The following is a 27920-nucleotide window of genomic DNA, read 5'->3' as shown; positions in this document are numbered from 1 at the left end:
TCACTGTATCCCAGAATTCCAATCGGAGGAAGTTCACCGACCCCCATATTGGGACAACCAAGTGATGGGTGTCTCAAAATGGAAACTGCTGCTGGTACCAACCTATTGTGCGGTACTACCAGCGGAACACACTCTCACACGCTCACGCAGCCTCTTGCGCGGTACCACCAGTGCAACACTGTCGCGAACACGCTGCCACCGGGATCAGCCGAATGATTCACTGACTGCCGCAATCTTTGTACAGGAGGAGTGCATGCACAGTTTTAATGTGACCACTGCTATATGCCTGCACAAAGATGGTGGCAATCTGATTTACTGCGCATGAATGAATTACACACAGGTGCAGTGAATCATTCGGCTGATACCGGCGTAATGTGTCTACAGGCAGAGGAAGCCGGTCACATTAAAGGGGTTTTCCCACGAACGAAAGTTCATTTTAAAAATTGACTGTGTCTGACCGTGTACAGAGCATACCACATTTCCTGGGCAGGGGAGGAAGCAAAAGACAATACTGACATTACAGCAGGGGATCACAGAGGATTCATTTTGTGAGGTAAAATATTTCACTGACTGTTTTGAAAAAATATTTGACCTCACAAAATGTATCCTCTGTGATATCCTCCTGTAATGTCAGTATTGTCTTTTGCTTCCTCCCCTGCCCAGGAGCTGTATGTTCGGTACACAGTCAGACACAGACAATTTTTAAAATGACCTTTTGTTCATGGAAAAATCCCTTTAAAAGGCAAATATCAACGCCAACATTGCTCCTCCTAAAAAGTATGCAACTGACAATGAAAGGAAAGCAGCACAAAGGCACAGCGTCAAAGACAACAAAGGGCAAATGAGACTCCTGAAGAACAGCATCGCAGGGACAAAAACAATGCATATAAGCGTAGGCGTCAAGCACATGAGTCCCCTGATGCAAAAGTCATTAGATTATCACAGGATGCCATTAGGCAACAACAGCGCCACATGCCTGACCCCATCTTGACATTACCGCCTATGCAGCATCAATAGTAAAAGACAGAATGTGTAAATAATAATATTCTCACCTTCCGACAGCCCCCAATCTCCTCAGCGGCGCTCCCGGTACGTTCCGTTCCCAGGGATGCTTTGCACAAAGGACCTTTGTCACGTCACAGTCGTGTGACCGCGACGTCATTTCAGGTGATTCGCGCAATGCATCCCTGGGAACGGAAGCCGCCGTGTGCACCGCTGGGAGCCGGGAGGACTCCGGGGGCCATCAGAAGGTAAGTATATCATATTTTTTACTTTAAAGGGAACCTGTCACCCCGTTTTTTGAAGATGAGCTAAAAATAGCGTTAAATAGGGGCAGAGCTGGGCGTTACATTAGTGTCTTTGTGTGCCTTTATTACCCACCTATGCTGCCGAAATACCTTTGCAAAGTCGCCGTTTTCTGCTGTCACTCACGCTGGTCTGGTCCTATGGGCGTGGTGACAGCACTGTTTCTCCCCCAGAATCCTGCTCATCATTACATTGGTGGCGTAGTGGTGTGCATGTCCAAAAGGCTAATCCACTGCCCAAGTGATGAAAAACAGAGCGATCTTCGCTATTCAGCCGTTTACCGGTGGGCGCGGCCACAGGAAAGATGGCCGCGTGCGCAGATGGAGCGCTCTGCTGCCCGGGGCTTCAGGAAAATGGCCGCGGGATTCCGCATGGGAATGCATGTTTTAAGCGTTTCCGCTGCAGCAATAAAGCATAAAAAAACGCAACATGGACACACAGCCTGGTTTAGATTGACACAGTTCCCATACAAAGGAGAGGGGGAGATAGGGAGTGTCTTTAGAAACGAAAAGCTAACAAAGAGCTAAATACATTGAAACCAATGGGATTGAATGTGGACTTTAAAATACATACAGCTTTTGAACCCCAATTTACACCTTATAATTTGAAACAACTCATTGTTTCTGCAATTTAGTAAGACTTTAAGTGCCCTAGAGGGTAATGTAAGAAATAGGTTTTTAATATATTTTTATGAAACGCTGTAACAAATTTTATTTATTTTTTTTTTATTTCAGACAATCTCTTTCACTTTCCACAAGAAGTCACTATGATATATACTCACCCAAGAGGATACACCAACATATGGAGGTTAAGTGATTTTCACTCTGTATATATATATATATATATATATATATATATATATATATATATATATATATATATATTTTTTTTTTTTTTTCATATACATTTTTTCACTTATTTTTTTAGTTTCTACGCTTGTGATGTCAAGGGATGGCCATTAGATTTTTGTTTAATAAGGGTTTAGGTAAATGCAGCTGGACGTTATAAATACACCTACATGAACTTTGATTGAGACACCTTGATCTTGGCGGATTGAGATGCCTCCCAAGGATGCCATTGGTTGCAGGAGGTGGCCTGAATAAGGCACCGTCAGGTATACCAGGGTGTTTGAAAAAATGTTGTCCTAAGGCTCATACAATGAACCCTTGAGAATTTATTATATGATAACTCTGAAGGTTATTACCTTGAGAAGGAATAATAGTGAGCAATACTAAAAAAAGTTTCTATTATATGCCTAATCCAAAATGGCGTTGATACATCTCAAGTTATGATGTGCGCTTGAAGTGATAAAGATATACCTATTGAACGAATAATAGTAAGTGTAACCTCATCCAAGATGGCGCTGGCACGTCTGAAGTGACGAAGTGCGCAAGCGCTGGATGAAAAAATGACAAACACTGAACATCATTGGCTGGAAGCGCCTGCTGACGTAATGAGACACCAACACATGCGCAGTGCATTTCATTACACACCGAATATGGTGAAATTGGCGTCCTCCATGTGGTTTGTTGTAACCCTTACAGGGTGAATCTTTGTGTATGTATTTAAACACAGTATTCATTTAATGATGATAAATTATTATTTTTGGCACTGAATTTTCGAGCACCTTATGCATAGGGCACTTTTATGAATTGTTCCAATATATTGCACAATGAAATGATGTAAAAGTTTTTATACTGTAAGCTATTTAGCTATTTTTTGCACTTTATGAAATAATTATGAGCAATTAATGTATGTATTTATACTGACCATTGTATTAGATTAACTGCTTGAGAAAGGCTCAGTATGAGCCGAAACGTCACCTGCCATGTGGGTCTGAACTAAACCACATTTATCCACTTTGAGGAGTGCTGCCCTTTTTTTCATCTTTATAGATCTATCTATCTATAGATAGATACATCTATAGCTAGATCTATAGATAGATCTATAGATAGATCGATAATACCAAGCCCGATATTTAGTAATAAACATAATAAAATGGTACATAAAGAGTTAAATAAAGACACACACAAAAAATCTGCGTTAGGCCGGGGTCACACTTGTGAGAAAGTCGCATGAGTCTCGCACCTCAATACTCGGCACTGCCACTGGCACTCGGGACCGGAGCGTTCAGCTACATAGAAATACATGCAGCCGCACACTCCAGTCCCGAGTGCCGGAGTCAGTGCCGGGTATTGATGTGAGAGACTCATTCGAGTTTCTCACAAGTGTGACCCCGGCCTTAAACACAATATCTGTTAAATTTATAAAAAAAAATGAAAAAAAAACAAACAAAAAAAAAAAAAAAAAAGTGGCGTGGGCTCCCGCACAATTTTCTGCACCAGAGAGGGAAAGCCAGCAACTAGGGGCCGATGTTTATAGCCTGGGAAGGGGATAATACCATGGATCTTCCTGGGCTATATCAGCCCGTAGCTGTATATTTAGTCTTTTCTGGCTATTAAAATAGGGCTATGTAGATGCTGAGGGCGCAGAGGAAGTCCACAAATACCCTGGTTCAGTTGCAATGGAGTACTGACTTGGATGTCGGACCAACGTCCTGCAAATCTTTTTGCAAAACTTTAGCCTTGTCAACTATATTATACATTAAGCACCAATATGAAATGAATTAAATATCGTATCTTCTAAAAAAAAAACATAACCCATGTGTATTTTAGGATACATTCACTTTAGCAACACTATGGATTTTGTGTATAGCATATTTCCTTAATAATGTCTAAAATGTAATACCTGCATGTTGAAGGATGCTCTCTGAATGTCTGGAAAAGTTAAATTTGCTAATTGATTCCGCTTGATCTTTGCCATCAATTAATTCTGAAATGGTCTGTAGAAAACCAGAAAAGGGTCATATAATAAATTAAAGCTCTTAAACTAATTAAATCGATGTGTGTTACAAACTGGCAGCATATTAGCTGCGGAAAATTTTGACTTATCATTCCTCTGCATCTTGATGACTTTATAGACACCTGATAGCAAGTAACGGCGTAAAATGTAAAACAGTATCAATGTTGCAGCATTGCCAACCTTTTTTAGGCTAAGTTCAAACTAGGCATTTTTGCTGCATTTTGTATGTGTTTTTATGCTAATTTTCAGCTGCTATCATGTTTTGCTGCATTTTTGTGCCAAAACCTGATTCTATGGAGCAGGACTTTTTTTTTCCAACACTCAACTTTATCAGCAAGAGACAAATCTAGCATGCCAAAACTGCCGGAAAAGATGCACAAAAACCCCACAAAAAACGCTGCGCAAAATGCAAGGAAAACATGTTTTTTTCTGCAGTTTCTTTCCTACCAAGAGATTAGATTTTGCTGCAGAAAAACCGTTGAAAAAACACCCAGTGTAAACTTAACCTTATTCTTTTCTGGACAACATATGAAACAAATGAAAAACAAACACAGACCGCTAATAATTTTTGCAGGCAAACTGGAGAACCAGGAAAAAACCAGCCATGTTTCTTAGGAAAAAAGTAAAGTCCTGTATGTTTACAGACTGTCCAGCAATTTCCAGGCAGTTGCTGTCTACAACTTCTTTAGTGCAAACAGTAAATACATAGAATGTATCTAAACAGCACATACATTTTTTTTTCTCCTCTTAATATATTGTAATCATCAGATTATATACCAATGTGTACTCACAATTGCTCATTTTGCCCCTTTTACCCAGTTAATTCTTTTATTTACCATTCGGTCTATGACATCACGTGAATACAAAGTGACTAACAAGAAGTGGGAACAGGTTATTAGGAAAACTGAAGCTGATCAGTGGGATGATATTGTTTTGTCGGTCCCGCAGTTGTCCACTAATGAGGCCCATAGACAATCACAGTTGTATTTACTGCACTATGTTTATAGAACCCCCACATTTCTGCATAAGACAGTGGCGAGACCGGATGACTTGTGCCCAAGATGTGGGGTGGGTCCAGCAGATATTATGCACATGTTCTGGGCTTGTGGTGCAATTGGGAACTTCTGGAACCAAACCTTAAATTATCTTGATAATGTGTTTATATTTAACCCCTTAACGACCACCAATACGTCTTTTTACTGACATGAGATAAGAGACTAGTGTGACGCCCGGGAGACCGAGGTACCCAGCACCAGATCAATGAGGTCCGTCTCTTGAGGGGGATGTCACTAGTGGCTTGACCCGGTGCTGTGGCCTCAGGCGATGCACAATGTAAGGGATATCATGAAGGAACAGACACTTACTTGATCAGCAGCAGGTCCTCTCAGCTGTGATGACCCTGATCCTGGATCGATGGCTATTGTCCAAATGAAAGGCTGAGGCGCTGAAACGTTTAACCAGTTTACTTCAACAAAAAAGGGATTTGCAACCAATACTGTCACCGGAGTCTGTATAAGAACTCTGAATTACTTTGACCCTGTCAGGATTTCCACCTCTTATTATGCGCAGTTTCTGTATGGCCCTGCTGCTGTATGTGAACTGGCTGCCGACCCAATCTGTCTCTTCTGTGCTCTGGTCTGACGGACAACCCGAGTCCTTTTTTGTCGGCTTACCCCCTCTGGGAGTATCGCTGAACTCTGTGTCTGTTGCTGCGTCTTACCCTAGTGAAGCTGATATCACCTCACTTCCTTCCGGTTGCTGTATTATGTATAATGAATATAGCCACGGATCCGGTATCCGTTTCTACGCCTATTCTGGGTAGAGGTTATTGCTACCCGGTTCTCACAATGTCCTTTTTCTCTATTCCTCCTTTCCTACTATGGATATTACGGGCCTATAATCCGTCATAGGGCTGTTAGGAGTTCAGTTATACGACCTCTCACTTTCAGCTCCTCAAACCAACTGCCAGTCCTTTTCCCAGACCAGAATAGATCAAGGGGAGTCTCTGGAGCTCCCCCTTCTGGCCGGAGATGGTAGTGCAGTCTTGCTATTTTAGTATTTGTATTTAGTGTCAATAACTATTTTTGTGGCAAATACCCCTAGGGGCGCCACATTCCCCCTTAGTTAAGAACAGTATTCCGGGACTGTGGGATGATAACATTTTGAAATAACAATTGATATGTACAGAGTCTTAAAAATAAAAAAAATTACAAAAACCACTCAAAGAAACAAAAAAAATGGAATTCTGTAAAAAGTAACTTCAAATAGCGTCCATTAATACAGTTCTATCCTTGAAGGTAGGAAGCTAAGTTCACAAAGCAGTCTTTCCGGAGCTTTGATTTAGTATTTCCGGGCTGATAAAAAGTTCAAGAATATCCAAGAAGTTCATACAGGTAAGTCTCTGTAGGTACTAGGCTTAAATGTTACAGAACGATAACAATGACTATAGTCTTATAGTTGGTAATCCGCATACCTGGCCGGTAATTGACCCTGGGTACTACGCTGGGATCTACGTAATAGCGGTGTCTCTTTATGTGGTGTACTTCTGTCTACTGCGGACATAGTATCTGCCCTCTCTGCTAAAGATAATTCCACCACTATGGGGTTGGCAAGTCCACTGTGAATGGGATCACTCTGATCAGGAATCTGTTCTTCCTGACCTGGAACCTCTTGTAGTACCGGGTCAGCCTCTTCCTGTCTTGGGACTTCTAATATTGGATTCGGTGTTGGATAAAAGGCCACCATGGGAACCACTACTGCACCATGGTATGTTAGTAGGGTTTTGGGAAAGTCTCCTATACAGGTGTGATACATTTCCTCCTCTTTTTCCTTTACTGGTTGAACCTGTATAGGTTGAATAACTTCTGATTTTGGCTGGACAACTTCTGGCTCTTTCAACGTTTCCGGACATAATTTAAGATTGTCTCTTGACACTAGTACAGATGTTAAACCTCCGTTTTTGCTAATGAGACACATTTTAGGATTATCCAGTCTTGTTGGTAAAACTGTGTAGGGTACGGCTTCCCATTGATTATCCAGTTTATTGGTTCGACGATTCCTCTTGAGTACTTGGTCACCCGGTCTTAATGGAGTTGCTAGAGCATTCTGGTTGAAAGTTCGCTCATGTCTTTCTCTGGTTTGCTGGAGGCTTCTTTCCACACTCTCTTGCACTTGGCGATACTGCTTTTGCCGTACGACATCCCAATTGGAGTCTTGAACTTCTGCGTCTGGTTTCAGAATTCCCATTTCTAAATCGATTGGCAATTGGCCGGGTCTTGCACGCATAAGATAAGCTGGGGTGCAGTTGGTAGAGCTCACCGGGACGTGATTATACAGATCCACCAAGTCAGGCAATTTCTCTGGCCATTGATTCCTTTCCGTTTCAGGTAAGGTCTTTAGTAGGTCTATCACAATATGGTTCATCTTCTCACATAAGCCGTTTGTTTGCGGATGATAGGCCGTCGTCCGGATCTTTTTGCAACCATACATATTACAGAATTCTCTGAAGATCTCTGATTCAAAGGCTGTACCCTGGTCAGTGAGAACCTGTTCCGGATATCCATGGGGTCTACAAAAGTAAGTTTGGAACGCTTTGGCTGCTGTTTTTGCAGTCAGATCTTTTACAGGTACTACTACCAAGAAGCGCGAATAATGATCCACGATGGTCAAGGCATAGACGTAACCGGACCGGCTCGGTGTCAACTTCACGTGGTCCATGGCTACCAGTTCAAGTGGTTGTTTGGTGATTATGGGCAGCAGTGGTGCCCTTTGGCTCTTTTGATCGTTCCTTCTGAGGTTGCACGGGCCACAGTTTCTACACCACTGTTCGATTGATTTTCTCATCCCGACCCAATAAAATCTTTCTCTCAGAAGTACTTCTAGCTTTTTCCAACCAAAGTGACCAGCACCATTGTGGTAAGCTTCGAGGACCATCCTCACATCTTGTTTAGGCACGATAATCTGCCAAACCAATTCATGTGTTTTCGGATTGGTGTATCTTCTACAGAGTTTCCCTTGATACAGGAACATTTTGCCTCTCTCTTTCCAGAGTTGATGCGTCTCTTCTGGGGCATCCTCATCGGGATATGCACTTTGCTCAGTCAATAGTTCCTTCACTAGCTTCACAGCCGGATTGCTATCTTGGGTGTCAGCCCATCTATGGTGTGCTAACGGATTAAAATTCACTTCTTGTTGTTTCTGATAGGTATTTGACAGACGATGTTTTACCTTGGGCTGATGAAAGGCTGGTAGTTCAATTTCTTCAAGCTCCCCCGTTTCTTCTTCTACATCTCTCAAGTGTGGCATCCGGGATAGGGCATCGGCATTTCCATTCTTGCGACCTGCTCGATACTTGATCACGAAGTTGTAATTAGATAACCGGGCTATCCATCGCTGTTCTAACGCACCTAACTTAGCCGTGTCTAGGTGGGTCAACGGATTGTTGTCAGTATAGACAATAAATTCTGCACCGGTCAAATAGTGTTTGAAACGTTCAGTCACAGCCCAAACTACTGCCAGTAGCTCCAATTTGAAGGAGCTATAATTTTCAGAATTTCTTTCAGTAGGCCGGAGTTTTCTACTTGCAAAGGCGATGACTTTCTCCCGACCTTCTTGCTTTTGTGACAGCACCGCTCCCAATCCCACATTACTGGCATCGGTGTAGAGGATGAAAGGTTGATGGTAATCCGGGTACGCCAGAACTTCTTCTCCGGTTAGTGCCTTCTTTAGTTGTTCAAAGGAGTCTTCTCTTTCGTCGTTCCACTGAAAAGGAGGGTTTCGGTTTGAAGGTTTCTTCGTCTGCCCTATCAAAGCATCTTGCAAGGGCGCTGCCAATTTGGTAAATCCTTTTATAAATCTACGATAGTAACCCACTAATCCCAAGAATTGCCTCACTTTTGCGTTGGTAGGTCTTGGCCAATCCCTTATGGCAATTATTTTCTCGGGATCTGGTGCTACTCCCTCCGAACTCACGATGTGCCCCAAGTATTGTACCTTTGGCTTGAGAAGGTGACATTTGGATGGTTTGATTTTCATACCATACTTGGATAAGGCTTCGAATACTTCTGCCAGGTCTGTTAAGTGCTGTTTGTAAGTCTTTGAGTAGACGATCACATCATCTAGGTACAGGAGGACGGTCTCGAAGTTCTTGTGTCCGAGGCAACATTCCATCAGTCGCTGGAAAGTACCGGATGCATTGCAGAGTCCGAACAGCATGCGATTAAATTCGCTTAGACCCATTGGTGTGGTGAATGCCGTTTTTTCTTTATCTCTCTCAGCCACAGGGACTTGCCAATACCCGCTTGTTAAGTCTAAGGTGGAAAAATAATTAGCAGATTTCAAAGCAGTCAAGGACTCTTCTATCCTAGGCAAGGGATAGGCATCTTTGTGGGTGATGTTATTAATCCGCCGGTAGTCTACGCACATTCTCATGGTTCCGTCCTTTTTTTTGACAATCACCAGAGGGGCTGCCCAAGGGCTACAATTATCTCTTATTACCCCGGCCTGTTTCATCTCTCTCAGCATGTCCTTCACGCATTGATAGTGAGCGGGCGGTATGGGTCTATATCTTTCTTTTATCGGGGGATGGTCACCGGTGGGGATTGTATGTTCCACCCCTTCTATCCGTCCGAAGTCCAATGGTTGTTTACTGAAGACCTGTTCATATTCCATTACTAATCTATACACTCCTTGTCTTTGATGGGTAGGTGTTGAATCTACACCCACGTCTAGCTGTTGGTACCAATCCTCCGATTCTCCATCTGAGCCGTTATTTTCCACCTAACAGGTCGATTCTAAGGGCTCAACGGTTGTGATGGCATTGTTGTCAACAGTATATAACTTTGCCACTGTAGCGTACCTTGGCAAAGTGACCTCTTCCTCTACACAGTTCAAAAGTCGTACCGGCACCCGTCCCCGGTGTACCTCGACCACCCCTCGTGCCGTGAGTATAGTGGGCCTGCTGTCGGTGTACGCTGGTTCTATTAAGGCTTGATAGTCTCGTCCTTTAGTACCAATGGCTGCTCTACACCATACCAGCATTTCTGTTTTTGGTGGGATTACAATAGACGTAGGATCACTCACCCTCACACTGCTGATTTCTCCACCTGCAACTTCTATCTGTTGCCTTAACATTAATACTTTTATTTCCCTCTGGAGAACTCTCTGCTGGCAGGATCGGGCAGTTTCAGCAATTTGTTGTAAGACAGAAATAACTTCGGAAAAGCAGTTGTCTAACACATTCATTCCTATCAATACAGTTGGTTCACAGTTCTGTCGGTCAACATCAACGACAATTATACCCTGTTTCTTCAATTCTGCTTTACCAATCTTTATGGTCATCTCCCTGAATCCTAGTTTCGGTACCAACTTACCATTACTGGCCCATATATCTAGTTCAACATCAGAGGGGCCTTTATCAATATCTACCTCAGCCCAGTACCTCTTATAAAGGATATATGGTATAGATGAAATCTGGGAACCTGTATCCAGCAAAGCGTTGAGGGGAATTCCGTCCAGCACGATAGGGATGATGGGTCGTCCTCCGATGTACCTGTTGTGCCAGGGTGTTGGGCCTTGAAAATTCATTCCTGCGAAGCGGCCCGCATTCCCAGGGGATTCCCATTTAAATCACAATTTCGTGCAAAGTGGCCTGGCTGCTGGCAACGGCGGCAAATGGGCTGTCCATCCGGTTGGTAGCGGTCACGGGGTCGTCCTCTCCATGTCGGGTATCTCCGGGACCTCATCCATGGAACATCCTCTCTACGGTTTGCCAACTCCATCTTGGGTTCTCTCATCTCCTGCATGGTTTTAGCCATTGAAGCAACAACATCAGTTAAAGAGTCAAGCTTTTGCTGAAGGGCTTCATTAGTAATGGGCCCCAGGGACTTAGCACTGGCACCGGACGTAGCTGATGTCACTGGCATTCCCCGTTGCTGAAATGTATCTGCCATGGGTTGTGTGAGATCCTGATCCCGAGGTGCCTCTGCCAGCTGGAGACATATAGCACTCTCCTTTAATTGGGCAAATGTCAATTCAGGGTTCTTAAAAACAAGCATGCTCACATGCCCCCGGTGAGAAGGGGTATAGAGTCCCTCAATAAATTGATCTCTTAGCAGTTTATCGGCTCCTGTGTTAAAAATGGGTTCAGCCAGTGTAAGTGATTTAAGGGCTTCCTGCAGGTTTAAGGCAAAATCTCTCACGCCCTCATTAGCTTTTTGTTTGCAATTAAAGAATCGTACTTTAGCTTTGCTGCTGGTAGTGGATTCAAATGTAGCTTTTAATCCAGCAAACATGCGTTCAACAGTACCTTTTAGATCAGTTGCCCATGCCGTGACTTCTCGCTTAGCATGGCCGCTTAACTGCATCATCAGGAGACTAACACGCTGAGCTTCACCCACGGGGAACATATCAAAATGAGCCAGCATCTTTTCCCTGAAACCGTCAAGGGTATTAGGTTCACCTTCGTACATTGGAAGCCACGGGCCACCCGGGGTATATAGCATCAACACCGGCATGATGGGCGCCACTCCTTGCACTGCTGTCCTGCCAGGCTCTCTATCGACACTGTCTTTCAGCTGCATTAGCGTCGCCGGGTGCTGCGGCGTCTCCGTGCTGCGACATACTGTACCCCCTTAGTTAATCCAGACCCCTCCGGTCCCAGCTTCCGTCTAGATAATGTAGATTCGTTCCTCTGTGCAGCAGGATGACAATGACACGCCCCCTGCTGCCTCTAACTGCCGCACGCTCTGTGATGGTGGATTTTGAAGTTTTTCAGTTAGACTGGGGCCTGGGTAATGACGTAGCTCGATTAACAGTTTTGTGCCTAACGGTTATGAGATGATTACATCAGGGGATGGCGGCCATTTTTACCCCATTATAACCAATGGAGAAAAGTCACTTTCAATAGTTTTCAATGGGGAACGGGATTTTCTTTAACAAAGTCAATTTCCATGATTTTTCATCCAAATTTTCACAGTTTCAGACTCCAATTACGGCACACAATACCCGGTGTACGGTCTGGCCCGATCCTGTTCGTGATGCCAGTTGTGACACCCGGGAGACCGAGGTACCCAGCACCAGATCAATGAGGTCCGTCTCTTGAGGGGGATGTCACTAGTGGCTTGACCCGGTGCTGTGGCCTCAGGCGATGCACAATGTAAGGGATATCATGAAGGAACAGACACTTACTTGATCAGCAGCAGGTCCTCTCAGCTGTGATGACTCCGATCCTGGATCGATGGCTATTGTCCAAATGAAAGGTTGAGGCGCTGAAACGTTTAACCAGTTTACTTCAACAAAAAAGGGATTTGCAACCAATACTGTCACCGGAGTCTGTATAAGAACTCTGAATTACTTTGACCCTGTCAGGATTTCCACCTCTTATTATGCGCAGTTTCTGTATGGCCCTGCTGCTGTATGTGAACTGGCTGCCGACCCAATCTGTCTCTTCTGTGCTCTGGTCTGACGGACAACCCGAGTCCTTTTTTGTCGGCTTACCCCCTCTGGGAGTACCGCTGAACTCTGTGTCTGTTGCTGCGTCTTACCCTAGTGAAGCTGATATCACCTCACTTCCTTCCGGTTGCTGTATTATGTATAATGAATATAGCCACGGATCCGGTATCAGTCTCTACGCCTATTCTGGGTAGAGGTTATTGCTACCCGGTTCTCACAATGTCCTTTTTCTCTATTCCTCCTTTCCTACTATGGATATTACGGGCCTATAATCCGTCATAGGGCTGTTAGGAGTTCAGTTATACGACCTCTCACTTTCAGCTCCTCAACCCAACTGCCAGTCCTTTTCCCAGACCAGAATAGATCAAGGGGAGTCTCAGGAGCTCCCCCTTCTGGCCGGAGATGGTAGTGCAGTCTTGCTATATTAGTATTTGTATTTAGTGTCAATAACTATTTTTGTGGCAAATACCCCTAGGGGCGCCACACTAGCATCCCCATACAGGTGACAATCCAGCAGCTGTCGGCTGTACACTATAGCTGACAACTTGCTGTATCAGCCACGATGAGTGTTGGCACAGTCCATATCTGCTTAACCCCTTAGTTGCTGCTGTGAAAAGTGACTACATCATATACATGGTTAATAGCATGTGAGGGCTTCCGCTTTAATCTAGATGACACTCTGAGATAATGATTGTGTGCTCCTGATGTTTGCAATGGCAATCCATGGCCAAATAACAGCCTTAGGCCATGTGCACACGTTCAGTATTTTTCGCGTTTTTTCGCGATAAAAACGCAAAAAAAATTCTTACATATGCCTGCTATTATTTACAGTGTATTCCGCATTTCTTGTGCAAATGTTGCATTTTTTTCCACGAAAAAAATCGCATCGCGGAAAAAAAAGCAACATGTTCATTAACCCCTTCATGACCCAGCCTATTTTGGCAATAATGACCTTGCCGTTTTTTGAAATTCTGACCAGTGTCCCTTTATGAGGTAATAACTCAGGAACGCTTCAACGGATCCTAGCGATTCTGAGATTGTTTTTTCGTGACATATTGGGCTTCATGTTAGTGGTAAATTTAGGTCGATAATTTCTGAGTTTATTTGTGAAAAAAACGGAAATTTGGCAAAAAATTTGAAAATTTCGCAATTTTCACATTTTGAATTTTTATTCTGTTAAACCAGAGAGTTATGTGACACAAAATAGTTAATAAATAACGTTTCCCACATGTCTACTTTACATCAGCACAATTTTGGAAACATTTTTTTTTTTTGCTAGGAAGTTATAAGGGTTAAAATTTGACCAGTGATTTCTTATTTTTACAACAAAATTTACAAAACCATTTTTTTTAGGGACCACCTCACATTTGAAGTCATTTTGAGGGTTCTATATGGCTGAAAATACCCAAAAGTGACACCATTCTAAAAACTGCACCCCTCAAGGTGCTCAAAACCACATTCAAGAAGTTTATTAACCCTTCAGGTGTTTCACAGCAGCAGAAGCAACATGGAAGTAAAAAATGAACATTTAACTTTTTAGTCACAAAAATGATCTTTTAGCAACAATTTTTTTATTTTCCCAGCGGTAAAAGGAGAAACTGGACCACGGACGTTGTTGTCCAATTTGTCCTGAGTACGCTGATACCTCATATGTGGGGGTAAACCACTGTTTGGGCGCACGGCAGGGCTCGGAAGGGAAGGAGCGCCATTTGACTTTTTGAATGAAAAATTGGCTCCAATCTTTAGCCCACACCATGTCACGTTTGGAGATCCCCTGTGTGCCTAAACATTGGAGCTCCCCCACAAGTGACCCCATTTTGGAAACTAGACCCCCCAAGGAACTTATCTAGAAGCATAGTGAGCACTTTAAACCCCCAGGTGCTTCACAAATTGATCCGAAAAAATGAAAAAGTACTTTTTTTTCACAAAAAAATTATTTTAGCCTCAATTTTTTCATTTTCACATGGGCAACAGGATAAAATGGATCCTAAATTTTGTTGGGCAATTTCTCCTGAGTACACCAATACCTCACATGTGGGGGTAAACCACTGTTTGGGCACATGGTAAGGCTCGGAAGGGAAGGAGCGCCATTTGACTTTTTGAATGAAAAATTATCTCCATCGTTAGCGGACACCATGTCGCGTTTGGAAAGCCCCTGTGTGCCTAAACATTGGAGCTCCTCCACAAGTGACCCCATTTTGGAAACTAGACCCCCCAAGGAACTTATCTAGATGCATAGTGAGCACTTATAACCTCCAGGTGCTTCACAGAAGTTTATAACGCAGAGCCGTGAAAATAAAAAAATAATTTTTCTTTCTTCAAAAATGATTTTTAGCCCAGAATTTTTTATTTTCCCAAGGGTAATAGGAGAAATTGGATCCCAAATGTTGTTGTCCAGTTTGTCCTGAGTACGATGATACCCCATATGTGGGGGTAAACCACTGTTTGGGCGCACGGCAGGGCTCGGAAGGGAAGGCACGCCATTTGGCTTTTTGAATGGAAAATTAGCTCCAATCATTAGCGGACACCATGTCGCGTTTGGAGAGCCCCTGTGTGCCTAAACATTGGAGCTCCCGCACAAGTGACCCCATTTTGGAAACTAGACCTCCCAAGGAACTAATCTAGATGTGTGGTGAGCACTTTGAACCCCCAAGTGCTTCACAGAAGTTTATAACGCAGAGCCGTGAAAATAAAAAATGTGTTTCCTTTCCTCAAAAATATTTTTTTAGCCCAGAATTTTTTTATTTTTGCAAGAGTAACAGGAGAAATTGGACCCCAAAAGTTGTTGTCCAGTTTCTCCTGAGTACGCTGATACCCCATATGTGGGGGTAAACCACTGTTTTGGCACACGTCGGGGTTCGGAAGGGAAGTAGTGACGTTTTGAAATGCAGACTTTGATGGAATGCTCTGCGGGCATCATGTTGCGTTTGCAGAGCCCCTGATGTGCCTAAACAGTAGGAACTCCCCACAAGTGACTCCATTTTGGAAACTAGACCCCCAAGGGAACTTATCTAGATGTGTGGTGAGCACTTTGAACCCCCAAGTGCTTCACAGAAGTTTATAATGCAGAGCCGTGAAAATAATAAATGTGTTTCCTTTCCTCAAAAATATTTTTTTAGCCCAGAATTTTTTATTTTTGCAAGAGTAACAGGAGAAATTGGACCCCAAAAGTTGTTGTCCAGTTTCTCCTGAGTACGCTGATACCCCATATGTGGGGGTAAACCACTGTTTGGGCACATGCCGGGGCTCGGAAGGGAAGTAGTGACGTTTTGGAATGCAGACTTTGATGGAATGGTCTGCGGGCATCATGTTACGTTTGCAGAGCCCCTGATATGCCTAAACAGTAGAAACCCCCCACAAGTGACCCCATTTTGGAAACTAGACCCCCCAAGGAACTTATCTAGATGTGTGGTGAGCACGTTCAACCCCCAAGTGCTTCACAGAAGTTTACAACGCAGAGCCGTGAAAATAAAAAATCATTTTTCTTTCCTCAAAAAAGATGTTTTAGCAAGCAATTTTTTATTTTCACAAGGGTAACAGGAGAATTTGGACCCCAATATTTGTTGCCCAGTTTGTGAGTACGCTGATACCCCATATGTGGGGGTAAACCACTGTTTGGGCGCACGTCAGGGCTCGGAAGGGAAGTAGTGACATTTGAAATGCAGACTTTGATGGAATGGTCTGCGGGCGTCACATTGCATTTGCAGAGCCCCTGATGTGCCTAAACAGTAGAAACACCCCACAAGTGACCCCATTTTGGAAACTAGACCCCCGAAGGAACTTATCTAGATGTGTGGTGAGCACTTTCAACCCCCAAGTGCTTCACAGAAGTTTATAACGCAGAGCCGTGAAAATAAAAAATAATTGTTCTTTCCTCAAAAATTATGTTTTAGCAAGTAATTTTTTATTTTTGCAAGGGTAACAGGAGAAATTGGACCCCAACAGTTGTTGCCCAGTTTGTCCTGAGTACGCTGGTACCCCAAATGTGGGGGTAAACCACTGTTTGGGCGCACGTCGGGGCTTGGAAGGGCGGGAGCACCATTTGACTTTTTGAACGCAAGATTGGCTGGAATCAATGGTGGCGCCATGTTGCGTTTGGAGACCCCTGATGTGCCTAAACAGTGGAAACCCCTCAATTCTAACTTCAACACTAACCCCAACACACCCCTAATCCTAATCCCAACTGTAGCCATAACCCTAATCACAACCCTAACCCCAACACACCCCTAACCACAACCCTAACCGCAACACACCCGTAACCCTAATTCCAAGCCTAATCCTAACCCTAATCCCAACCGTAACCCTAATCCCAACCCTAACCACAACTGTAACCCCAACACACCCCTAACCCTATCCGTAACCCTAACCACAAGCCTAATCTTAACCCTATTTCAAACCCTAGCCCTAATTCCAACCCTAACTCTAATTCCAACCCTAACACTAAGGCTATGTGCCCACGTTGCGGATTCGTGTGAGATTTTTCCGCACGATTTTTGAAAAATCTGCAGGTAAAAGGCACTGCGTTTTACCTGCGGATTTACAGCAGATTTCCAGTGTTTTTTTGTGCGGATTTCACCTGCGGATTCCTATTGAGGAACAGGTGTAAAACGCTGCGGAATCCGCACAAAGAATTGACATGCTGCGGAAAATACAACGCAGCGTTTCTGCACGGAATTTTCCGCACCATGGGCACAGCGGATTTGGTTTTCCTTAGGTGTACATGGTACTGTAAACCTGATGGAAAACTGCTTCGAATTCGCAGCGGCCAATCCGCTGCGGATCCGCGGCCAATCCGCTGCCAATCCGCTGCGGATCCGCGGCCAATCCGCTGCGGATCCGCTGCCAATCCGCTGCGGATCCGCGGCCAATCCGCTGCCAATCCGCTGCGGATCCGCGGCCAATCCGCTGCGGATCCGCTGCCAATCCACTGCGGATCCGCTGCCAATCCGCTGCGGATCCGCGGCCGATCCGCTGCGGATCCGTTGCGGATCCGCTACCGATCCGCTGCCGATCCGCTGCGGATCCGCGGCGGATCTGCGGCGGATCCGCGGCCAATCCGCTGCGGATCCGCGGCCAATCCGCTGCCTATCCGCTGCGGATCCGCGGCCAATCCGCTGCGGATCCGCGGCCGATCCGCTGCGGATCCGCTGCGGATCCGCTGCGGATCCGCGGCCGATCCGCTGCGGATCCGCGGCCGATCCGCTCTGTGTGCACATGCCATAACCCTACCCCTAACCCTACCCGTAACCCTAACCCTACCCCTAACCCTACCCCTAGTTCTAACCCTAGTTCTAACCCTAACCCTAGTGGAAAAAAAAAAAAAAAAAATTCTTTATTTTATTATTGTCCCTATGGGGGTGATAAAGGGGGGGGTTATTTATTATTTTTTTTATTTTGATCGCTGTGATAGAACCTACCACAGCGATCAAAATGTACCTGTAAGGAATCTGCCGACTGGCAGATTCGGCGGGCGCACTGAGCATGCGCCCGCCATTTTCCAAGATGGCGGCGCCCAGGGAGGAGACGGCCGGACACCGGGAGGATCGGTAAGTATGAAGGGGTGGTGGGGGGGTGGATCGGAGCACAGGGGGGGTGATCGGAGCACAGGGGGGGGGGATCTGAGCAAGGAGGGAGCGGACAGCAGGACGGGGGAGCCGGCAGGCGGACGGAGGGGACCGGAGGACTAACGGAGCACTGGGGGGGCGATCGGTGGGTGTGGGGGGGGGCACTTTAGTATTTCCAGCCATGGCCGATGTTATTGCAGCATCGGCCATGGCTGGATTGTAATATTTCACCAGTTTTTTAGGTGAAATATTACAAATCGCTCTGATTGGCAGTTTCACTTTCAACAGCCAATCAGAGCGATCGTAGCCACGGGGGGGTGAAGCCACCCCCCCTGGGCTGAAGCACCACTCCCCCTCTCCCTGCAGATCGGGTAAAATAGGAGTTAACCCCTTCACCCGATCTGCAGGGACGCGATCATTCCATGACGCATACGCTGCGTCATAGGTCGTTTTGGCACCGACTTTCATGACGCAGCGTATGCGTCAAAGGTCGTTAAGGGGTTAAATTTGCGGAAGTGCGAGGATTCCGCACACCTGGAAATGCATTGATCTACTTACTTTCCGCATGTGGCTGTGCACACCATGCGGGAAGTAAGCAGATCATGTGCGGTTGGTACCCAGGGTGGAGGAGAGGAGACTCTCCTCCACGGACTGGGCACCATATAATTAGTAAAAAAAAAAAAAGAATTAAAATAAAAAATAGTAATATACTCACCTTCGATGGCCCCCGGAGTCTTCCTGCCTCTCAGCGGTGCATGCTGCCGCTTCCGTTCCTATAGATGGTGTGTGTGAAGGACCTGCGATGACGTCGCGGTCTTGTGATTGGTCTCGAGACTGGTCATGTGACCTCGACGTCATCGAAGGTCCTGCACACACACACCATCTATAGGAACGGACGCCGCTGAGGAGATCGGCTGTCTGCAGGTGAGTATAACCATTTTTTAAATTATTTTTAAACATTCTATGTTTTACTATTGATGCTGCATAGGCAGCATCTATAGTAAAAAGTTGGTCACACTTGTCAAACACTATGTTTGACAAGTGTGACCAACCTGTCAGTCAGTTTTCCAAGAGATGCTACAGATCGCTTGGAAAATTTTAGCATTCTGCAAGCTAATTTCGCTTGCAAAATGCTAAAAAAAGCGCAAAAAAACCGCAAAAAAAAATGCAGATTTCTTGCAGAAAATTTCCGGTTTTCTTCAGGAAATTTCTGCAAGAAATCCTGACGTGTGCACATACCCTTAGAGTCTGCCGGCTATAGCGGCCGGTTCAGAAGTCAGCGACATTTAGCTGGTAAAAATACACTTTTTCATTCCTGCTATGCCACTTTGCATTAATTAATGAAAATCACCTGAAGGATAAATAAACTACCAGATAGAAGTTTTCAATATGTCGAGGTGTGCTGTTTTTAAAATGGTATCACTTTTGGGGTTTTCCAATATATAGGACCCCCAAAGTCACTTCAAATACATAATTTTCAAATACATTTTGAAAATTTCCTTGAAAAAATGAAAAATATTTAGAATTGAGAGTCCTCAGTGATACCTTTTAATGGTTCCACTTGCGAGGAAAACGGACGAGTGCAATCCGATAAAAACTCGGATTGCACTAGGACCAATGTTATTTAATAGGTGTCTTTTCATTTGCGATTTTTTTCTCAGCCGAAATCGGACTGAGAAAAATCTGGGTTGGCTGAGAAAAAAAATCGCAGCATGCTGCGTATTGCTGCGATTCTCGGACGAGACTCGCCAATGCAAGTCAATGGGTTCGAGAAAAAAAAAATAGCAAAAAAAAAAGGGATATGAGATGGTTTACTGTATATAAACCATGTCTCATATCATGTCGGGTTTGGGAAGGAGAGAGCAAAAGCCGGCAATTGAATTAGCGGCTTTTATGCTATCTAGCGCTGCATTAAATATAAATATACATATATAGGTGTCTCACTGACATATATATATGTATATATACCTATTCTATGTGTATATATCTATTCTATTCTAACCTGTCAGTGTGATTTAACTGTACACAGCACTGATTTGCCGGCTTTTCAAAGGACACCGGTGCGTAAAAATCGGACAGTAATACGGATGTCATACGGATGATGCGATTACAAAAAACGGATGATGCGATTAAAAATCGCATTGCACTCGCATGACAATCGCATACGTTACATCCATATTTTCGGTCCAGATTACGGACCGTTTTTTCTCTCGCAAGTGGAAAGGGACCCTAACTGAAAAGATGGTAACAAATTGCAAGCTTTCAAGACTACTCAGGCCTCTTCATCAGGCATAGACTAAAGCAAATTCTGAAGAATCACATATTTATACACAACACAGAACTGCCATTATCGGAGAGTGATAAGTGATAAACAGTTGTGTTCATAAATATTGGAAAGTTCCTAGATTAGGAGTGAATGTTTTGTTATCCTTTGATTGGGGTCTGGTTCTGTTATGATGACCCCACATGGTCTGAAGTGCAAATTCCTTAATTGATGTAAAAAGACAAATCCATGCAACACATTCATTCCTGCACTAAGTGTGTCAAAGGTCGTCATATGTACCGCATCTTTATGGAACACTGGCTAACACGGTACCAAGATATTTATCTTTCCTGTATCTTGAAAAAATTTAAAATTACTGCTACATTTTTAAACCTCCTAAAAGGCTAACAAATTAAAATAACATTTTAAAAATGGCACTGATGTAGGGCAGACATGTGGGAACTTATGTATTAATGCTTTTCTATGGTGTGGCTATCTGGATTAGAGGGATAATCATTAAAAGTTTGAAACTTGCAATTTTCTTTACATTTTTGTCAAATTTCTGATATTTTTTATAAACACAAAACATATCGACCTACATTTACCATTATCATAAATTATAATGTGTCACGAAAAAAATCTCAAAATCAGTGGGGTTTTGTTAAAGCATTCCAGAGTTATCACCACATAAAGTGATATTGGTCAGAATTTACAAAAAAATGGCCTGGTCACTAAAGGGTTAAGATTCACAAGCAACCTGAAGTGTGCATTCTAGGTTCTGTTGATGGTGTAATGAAGAATGAGAATGTAAGAGTGGCAGTAAGAGGATTCTGTATCTAGTTGGGAAGATTATCACATTCTACTAGGTGGATAATAAACCACCGAGAATCAGCGAATTTATGGAAAAAATGTTTTCGCTTATACGACTGGAGGAAGGGGTATACAGAAAACAGAGGGCTATGGACAGATATCATAAAATATGGAAAGTTTGGAGAAATTACCACGGAATGTCTATTATCCTTATTGGGGTGAACTATGTGTAATACAATGCATGATCCCTCTCCTACTGTGGCATCCGTTATACGAAAGTGCATAAATTAGAGTTGCATAATCAGTTACGAGTCTGAATTACGAGGGTGCAAAATGATGTTGTGTTGGTACAATTTTTTACACTTTTTTTCATTATTTTCTGTATCTGTTGACTGTAATTATGGTCTGTCTTATGTATAATGTAGGGATTGTATAATGTCCAGGGATGAGAAAATGGGGTCACGGAGTATTTGTTTGTATTTGTTGTATTGCTAAAAACAAAACATTAATAAAAAGTTATCTGATGAAAAAAAGCTGACTAGATGAATCCTTCTAAGCAATTTGTAGAAACAGGAGGTCAATTTTCTCTGCCCAAGTTATGAGTCACTGCAAAACACTGACAGGGGAAGCGAAGCAGCTGGGTCAAGAACGGAATGATAAATGCAGGTACACATGACTTCCTGTTTCTACAGAGAGAATAATTAGATATAAAAGGCAAAAAAAAGCAATTGCAAGTACACAGTGCTATATAATATGATGACTGCAATATATTAAGAGGATACAAATTTTGATGGGAGTGCTTCTTTAACACAAGATAGATAACATTTCACACATCACTTCAAAGCAAAAAAAAAATGTTAAAATATGTGACACAAAGCTAGAAAAACCAAATAGCTTTGTTTAGAAATTCTAGAATGTATTTAAAGCATTTATGTTTAATATTGAAACCCCTCAAAATCCACAGTTCTGCACACAAAAAAATGTTTTTTTCGCTACATATTATACTTCATCATAGTGGTAAAATTCCTTTGATATTGCATGCGTTTATTTGTGAAAAAAATCAGAAATTTGGTGAAAATTTTGAATATTTTGCCATTTTCAAGGTTTGAATTATTATGACCTTAAATCAGTTATGTCATACAAAATAGTTAATAAATAACATTTCCCACGTCTACTTTACATAAACACAATTTTTTAAACAATTTTTTTTTGTTAGAAGGTGTGACGATTGCACAGGGGAAGGGGTGTGTCGACTTCACTCACCTCTGTGGAGGGGAGAGAAGGACCCAGCAGGGATCGGTTCTCTGGCGCCACCACTTGCCCCAGGTCAGTCAGGGAACTGCACCGAGGGCAAATATTCACTGGAAAGGCTTCCCTTATAGGTACGAGTTATTGAGGCGCTCCCAATGAGGGGAGATATACATCACTAGTTCAGGCTGGGGACATTTATGTAAACCTCCCGGCCATCACTGTCAGGGCTCCTCACTAACACAGTACGGTATGCTGCCATCAGTTCCTCGTTCGATATAAGCCCCATCCAACAGCAGGCTTATATCGGGTCAGAAAGCAACCCAGGTAGCGTATAATAACCAAATGAGCATGCAGCCGTGGGGATTCATGAATCGAGATAAAAGAGCAGTACAAGATTAATTTTATATTTAATCGCCGAAAGACGCACTAGAAATATACAGGTATATATTTACAATAACAGGTATGCAAGTATGCAGTCAAGAGTGTAGTACAGAGGTAGGGTACAGATAGATTGCAATTACCGTGTTATATAGCATGTGACCACAGGGAGGCGCTGATGGATCACAGGTGCAAATCTTCGTTACGTGATTCTCTAGCCGCGTCAGCTAACGGACCTCCTGCCAGTAGAAAAACTGAGTCCAAAATTAAGAGCTGCCTATTATCCCCTAGGCTGCCCCCTCCCACACGCTGCGCCAGCCCCTGGGCTGGGCAGCCTCCATCCTCCCATATCTGAGAGTGTGGATTTCCAGGCAGAACTGTGGATGTCCATAACTTTCTGTCTGAAGCTCTAGATAGAATGGCAGTGGCACCACTGGATTCTGCTGGATTTTCTCTGTTCAGGGAGAACAAACATGCCTACTGTATGTCATTCCTGGTAGCTATGCTTTGTAGCTCAATAACACAACGTTCTACAGGTGGATGCAGGGTGCAGAGTGTGGGGGAAGGAATGCAGATTCTGATTATGTGCTTCGCTAGGCTCAGAGATATTGCATTCTGCTAGTTTAGGTCATTTTCCAGATTCAACATCTCAGAGCCCTGTGCTGGCCTGGGATCTGTAGTGCCACATCAGTCTGAGTCAAACAAAGAGCCAGTTGACTTGTAGCTGCACAAGAGTTCACCCCCCCCCCCAGAGAGAGCTTAGGGTACCGTCACACAGTACCATTTACATCGCTACGACGGCACAATTCGTGACGTCGTAGCATCGTATGATTATCACTCCAGCGTCGTAGACTGCGGTCACACGTTGCAATCACGGCGCTGGAGCGATGCCGAAGTCCCCGGGTAACCACGGTAAACATCGGGTTACTAAGCGCGGCCCTGCGCTTAGTTACCCGATGTTTACCCTGGTTACAAGCGAACACATCGCTGGATCGCTGTCACACACAACGATCCAACGATGTCAGCGGGTGATCAAGCGACGAAAGAAAGTTCCATACGATCTGCTACGACGTACGATTCTCAGCAGGGTCCCTGATCGCTGCTGCGTGTCAGACACTGCGATATCGTATGGATATCGCTAGAACGTCACGAACCGTACCGTCGTAGCGATCAAAATGGCACTGTGTGACAGTACCCTTAAAAGGCCTGTTTGCTTGAGCTAATTAAAGACAAACATTGGTCTTGGGGAATCCCAAGGGTGGGGCTGAGTTTGGGAGCAAGTATTTTGTTTTGGGCCAAAATGTATCTGACAGGGCATTCTATCAGATATCAAAATGATATCATTTTCCCATATCTCACAGAAGGGTTAAAAGTTGTCCAGCGATTTGTATATTTTACAACAAAATATATATATTTTTTATTTTAGGGACCACATCACATTTGAAGTGACTGATGGATCTATATGTCAGGAAACACCCAAAAGGTACACCTCAAGGTGCTCAAAGCCCTATTCAAGAAGCTTATTAACCCTTCAGGGGCTTCACTGCAACTGAAGCAATGTGGAAGAAAAAAATTATCATTTCACTTTTGACAAAAATTTTACTTTAGACTCCATTTTTTTAATTTTTACAAGGGTAACAGGAGAAAATGGACCCCAAAATTTGTTGTGCAATTTCTCCTGAGCACGCCAATACTCCATATAACTACCGTTTTAATGCACGGCAGGGCTCAGAAGGGAAGGAGCTCTATTTGACACTTTGAATGCAAAATTTGCTGGAATCATTAGCGGACGCTAAAGGTACCTTCACACTCAGCAACTTTACAACGAGAACGACAACGATCCGTGACGTTGCAGCGTCCTCGTTAGCGATCTCGTTGTGTTTGACATGCAGCAGCGATCTGGATCCCGCTGTGATATCGCTGGTCGGAGCTAGAAGTCCAGAACTTTATTTGGTCGTCAGGTCGGCGTGTATCGTCGTGTTTGACAGCAAAAGCAACGATGCCAGCAATGTTTTACATGGAGCTAACGACCTGTGAGAACGATATGTGAGTCACCGTTACATCACAGGATCGCTCCTGCATCGTTCTGGAGCTGCTGTGTTTGACGTCTCTACAGCGACCTAAACAGTGACGCTGCAGCGATCGGCTCGTTGTCTATATCGCTGCAGCGTCGCTGAGTGTGACGGTACCTTAAGCCGTGTCTGGAGAGCCCCTGATGTGCCTACAGAATGGAAACCCCAAAACAGGTCACCCCATTTTGGTAACTGGACCTCTCAAGAAATTTACCTAGATCTGTGGCGAACCCCTTAAACCCACAGGTGCTTCATAGAATTTTACAATGTAAATCTATGAAAGTTTAAAAATATATATATTTCCCACAAAAATGCTGTTCTAGCCCCAAATTTTTTAATGTTCACAAGAATAGCAGGAGAAAATGGACCCCAAAATTTGTTGTGCAATTTCTCCTGAGTACACAGATAACCCCATATGTGGTCAAAAACTACTTTTGAGGCACAGTGCAAAGATCAAGGGAAGAAGAACCATATTGGAGTTCAGATTTTGCTGGACAGGTTTGAGGGTGCCATGTCACATTGGCAGAGCCCCTGAAGTGCCAGAACAGCAGAACCCCCAAAAGTGACCCCATTTTACAAACTACACCTCTTAATGAATTAATCTAGGGGTGCAGTGATCATATTGACATCACAGGTGCATTACAGAATTTTATTCCACTGGGCAGAGAAGAAAAAATTACTACGTTTTTACAACAAAAATTTTGTTTTAGCCCCAGATTTTATATTTTCACACTGTAGAATGGGTAAAAACTGCACCAAAATGTGTCCCACAATTTCTACTGAATGTAAAAATACCCCATATGTGGCTGTACAGTACTACTTAGCCATACGGAGAGACTGTAGGGACAGAGCGCTTTTTGCCTCCTGGAGCGCAGCTTTTCATAGAATAGTTTGCAGATTCCATATACAGAGCCCATAAGTTCTAGAAAATCAGATCCCCCTCAAGTGACCCCATTTTGGAAATGATACCTATTTGGAAATATATCTACAGGTGTAGCTACAATTTTAACTCTGTGGGTGTTTTCCAGAAACAAGCATGCACGGCCTGTATTGTGCGGCCTACGCATTTTTTTGTTGTGGATCTTTTTATTATCATTATCATTAGTATTATTTTTATTTTCATTATTGTTTTTCCTTTTAATGAGGAGATTATTTTCATTTGACTTTTTAATCATGTTTTTGATGCTTAGGCTAAGGGAGGGGTTAATGGTTTTCAGATCATTTCCTGTTCATTTGTTATATATGTTATCTGCTTGCAATGTTCTTTCATCACCTGATGAAGGCAGCATTCAGCCGCCAAAAGCGTTGTGTGTTCAGCATTTTAATAAAGGTTTGTACATTTTTTAACCTTCTGTCCTTATCTATATGCCCAGAGCTCCGCCTGACCACATATTCTTTCCTTCAGGTTCTCTTTAATAGCCTTTTAGCAAACTATTCATTAGAGCACATCTGCAAGACAATAGCTAATAAAATGCATAGTATCATTTTTCTATGCCATATATGCTAATCGCTGACAACAGGTTCAATAGGCGCCTCTGGACAGTGCTCTGCCTCCTGTATCCCTGCAATGTCCTTCCTTTACTGACATGCATGATGTTATCCACACGGTCTGTTGGGCCCGTGCAAGTCTTGTTCCCTACTGTGCATGCAATACAGTTAAACAGACTACCGTATTTAGATTGTAGATGACATAGGAAACATCAGCCACAATTAATAAAAGCAGGAAAGATGGCAATTGCATGGACAAATATTCTTTTCAGATGTCCCAAACAGTCTGAAGGGGGCTGCAGAAGAGAAAATAACTTTGCAGTAAGCACAGGGCTTGGACTGCAGAGTAGTGATGGGCAAAGCTCCCGATGTTCGGGATCGGCGGGTTCGCTTGCGTTTTTTTTTTTAAAGTTCGAGTTCCGGGCCGGAGATGACTTGAACTTGCATCCGAACCCCAAACTCGGACTTTACATATATGGGATGGGGCGGGGGAGCTGTAAAAAAAGCAGAAAATTTATAATAAACATTATAATTATACTTACCTGTCCAGCGACACGTCCTCCCATCCAGCTGTCTCCCGGAAGCATATGCTTCCGGGGCCGCTCATTAACTGCCGGCAGTATTCACTGCACTTGGCAGTCTTCGGCTATTTCCGGCTGTGCTCGTGCGGTGACATCACCACACGAACACTGCCGAAAAAGCCAAAGACTGCAGAGTACAATGAATACTGGCTGAAGGCAATGTGCGGCCCCGAAAGCAGATGCAATCGGAAGACAGCGGGACGTGTCGCTGGCAGGTAAGTATAATTATAATCTTTATTATTAATTTTCTGCTATTTTTTTACAGCCTGAACTGGACCCGAACTGTGTTCGGTACGGTCCCGAACTTTACAGTTCGAGTTCGCCTATCCGTACTGCAGAGGTCTGGGGTAAGACTTCATAGAGCCAACACCATAAATATTAAGTCTTTACATGAACTTGATACATTTGTTAATAAATGAAATATTTATATTTATAGTCCATTAGCCATAAAAACAAAGATTGAAATATCTAAAAACATTGAAACCGCAAATTTTCCGAAAACCAAAATTTGTGTCAGCCTCAAAATTTTTGATGATTACCATCTTCAAGGGACTGCTCACTCTATTTCTCCTTGTTTGCACAAGTGCCTCCATTGGACCGTAACATGGTACTATAACCCCTTTAGTCTTTTTGCTTTGAACAGGAAGCATCTCTACAGCTGGTCAACTAGAAAGTGACTTATCTTGACAGGGTCACATCCCGCACTATGATTTCAAAGATGGCTTTATGTTATGCCCCAACGAAGGGACTGCTTTAGGACATCCCATGGTTCCGGTGTCTCTAGGAACATGACAAAAACAGACGATTTATATTACTTAACCCGTCCAGTGACGGGCAGTATTCGTCATTGGACACCTCCACCTGTTTGGTGTGGGCTTCGGCTATGAGCCCACAT

At 43.6% G+C, this 27920-nt stretch overlaps 1 protein-coding gene across 8 annotated transcripts in view; it reads right to left on the bottom strand.

The window, feature by feature from the left end:
* The window catches only part of LOC143782318 (uncharacterized), a 356201-nt gene that overhangs the window by 117073 nt on the left and 211208 nt on the right, over positions 1–27920 (bottom strand). For all 8 annotated transcript variants that reach the window (XM_077269673.1, XM_077269669.1, XM_077269670.1 and 5 more), the window contains one exon: positions 4054–4147. In XM_077269673.1, coding sequence (XP_077125788.1) covers positions 4054–4147 — 94 coding nt within the window. The remainder of the gene's footprint in view (positions 1–4053; positions 4148–27920) is intronic.

Source organism: Ranitomeya variabilis, chromosome 6 (genome assembly GCF_051348905.1).
Source record: "Ranitomeya variabilis isolate aRanVar5 chromosome 6, aRanVar5.hap1, whole genome shotgun sequence".
Lineage (NCBI taxonomy): Eukaryota > Metazoa > Chordata > Amphibia > Anura > Dendrobatidae > Ranitomeya > Ranitomeya variabilis.
Note: the sequence above shows the minus strand (reverse complement) of the source record. Positions and strands in the feature narration are given on the sequence as shown.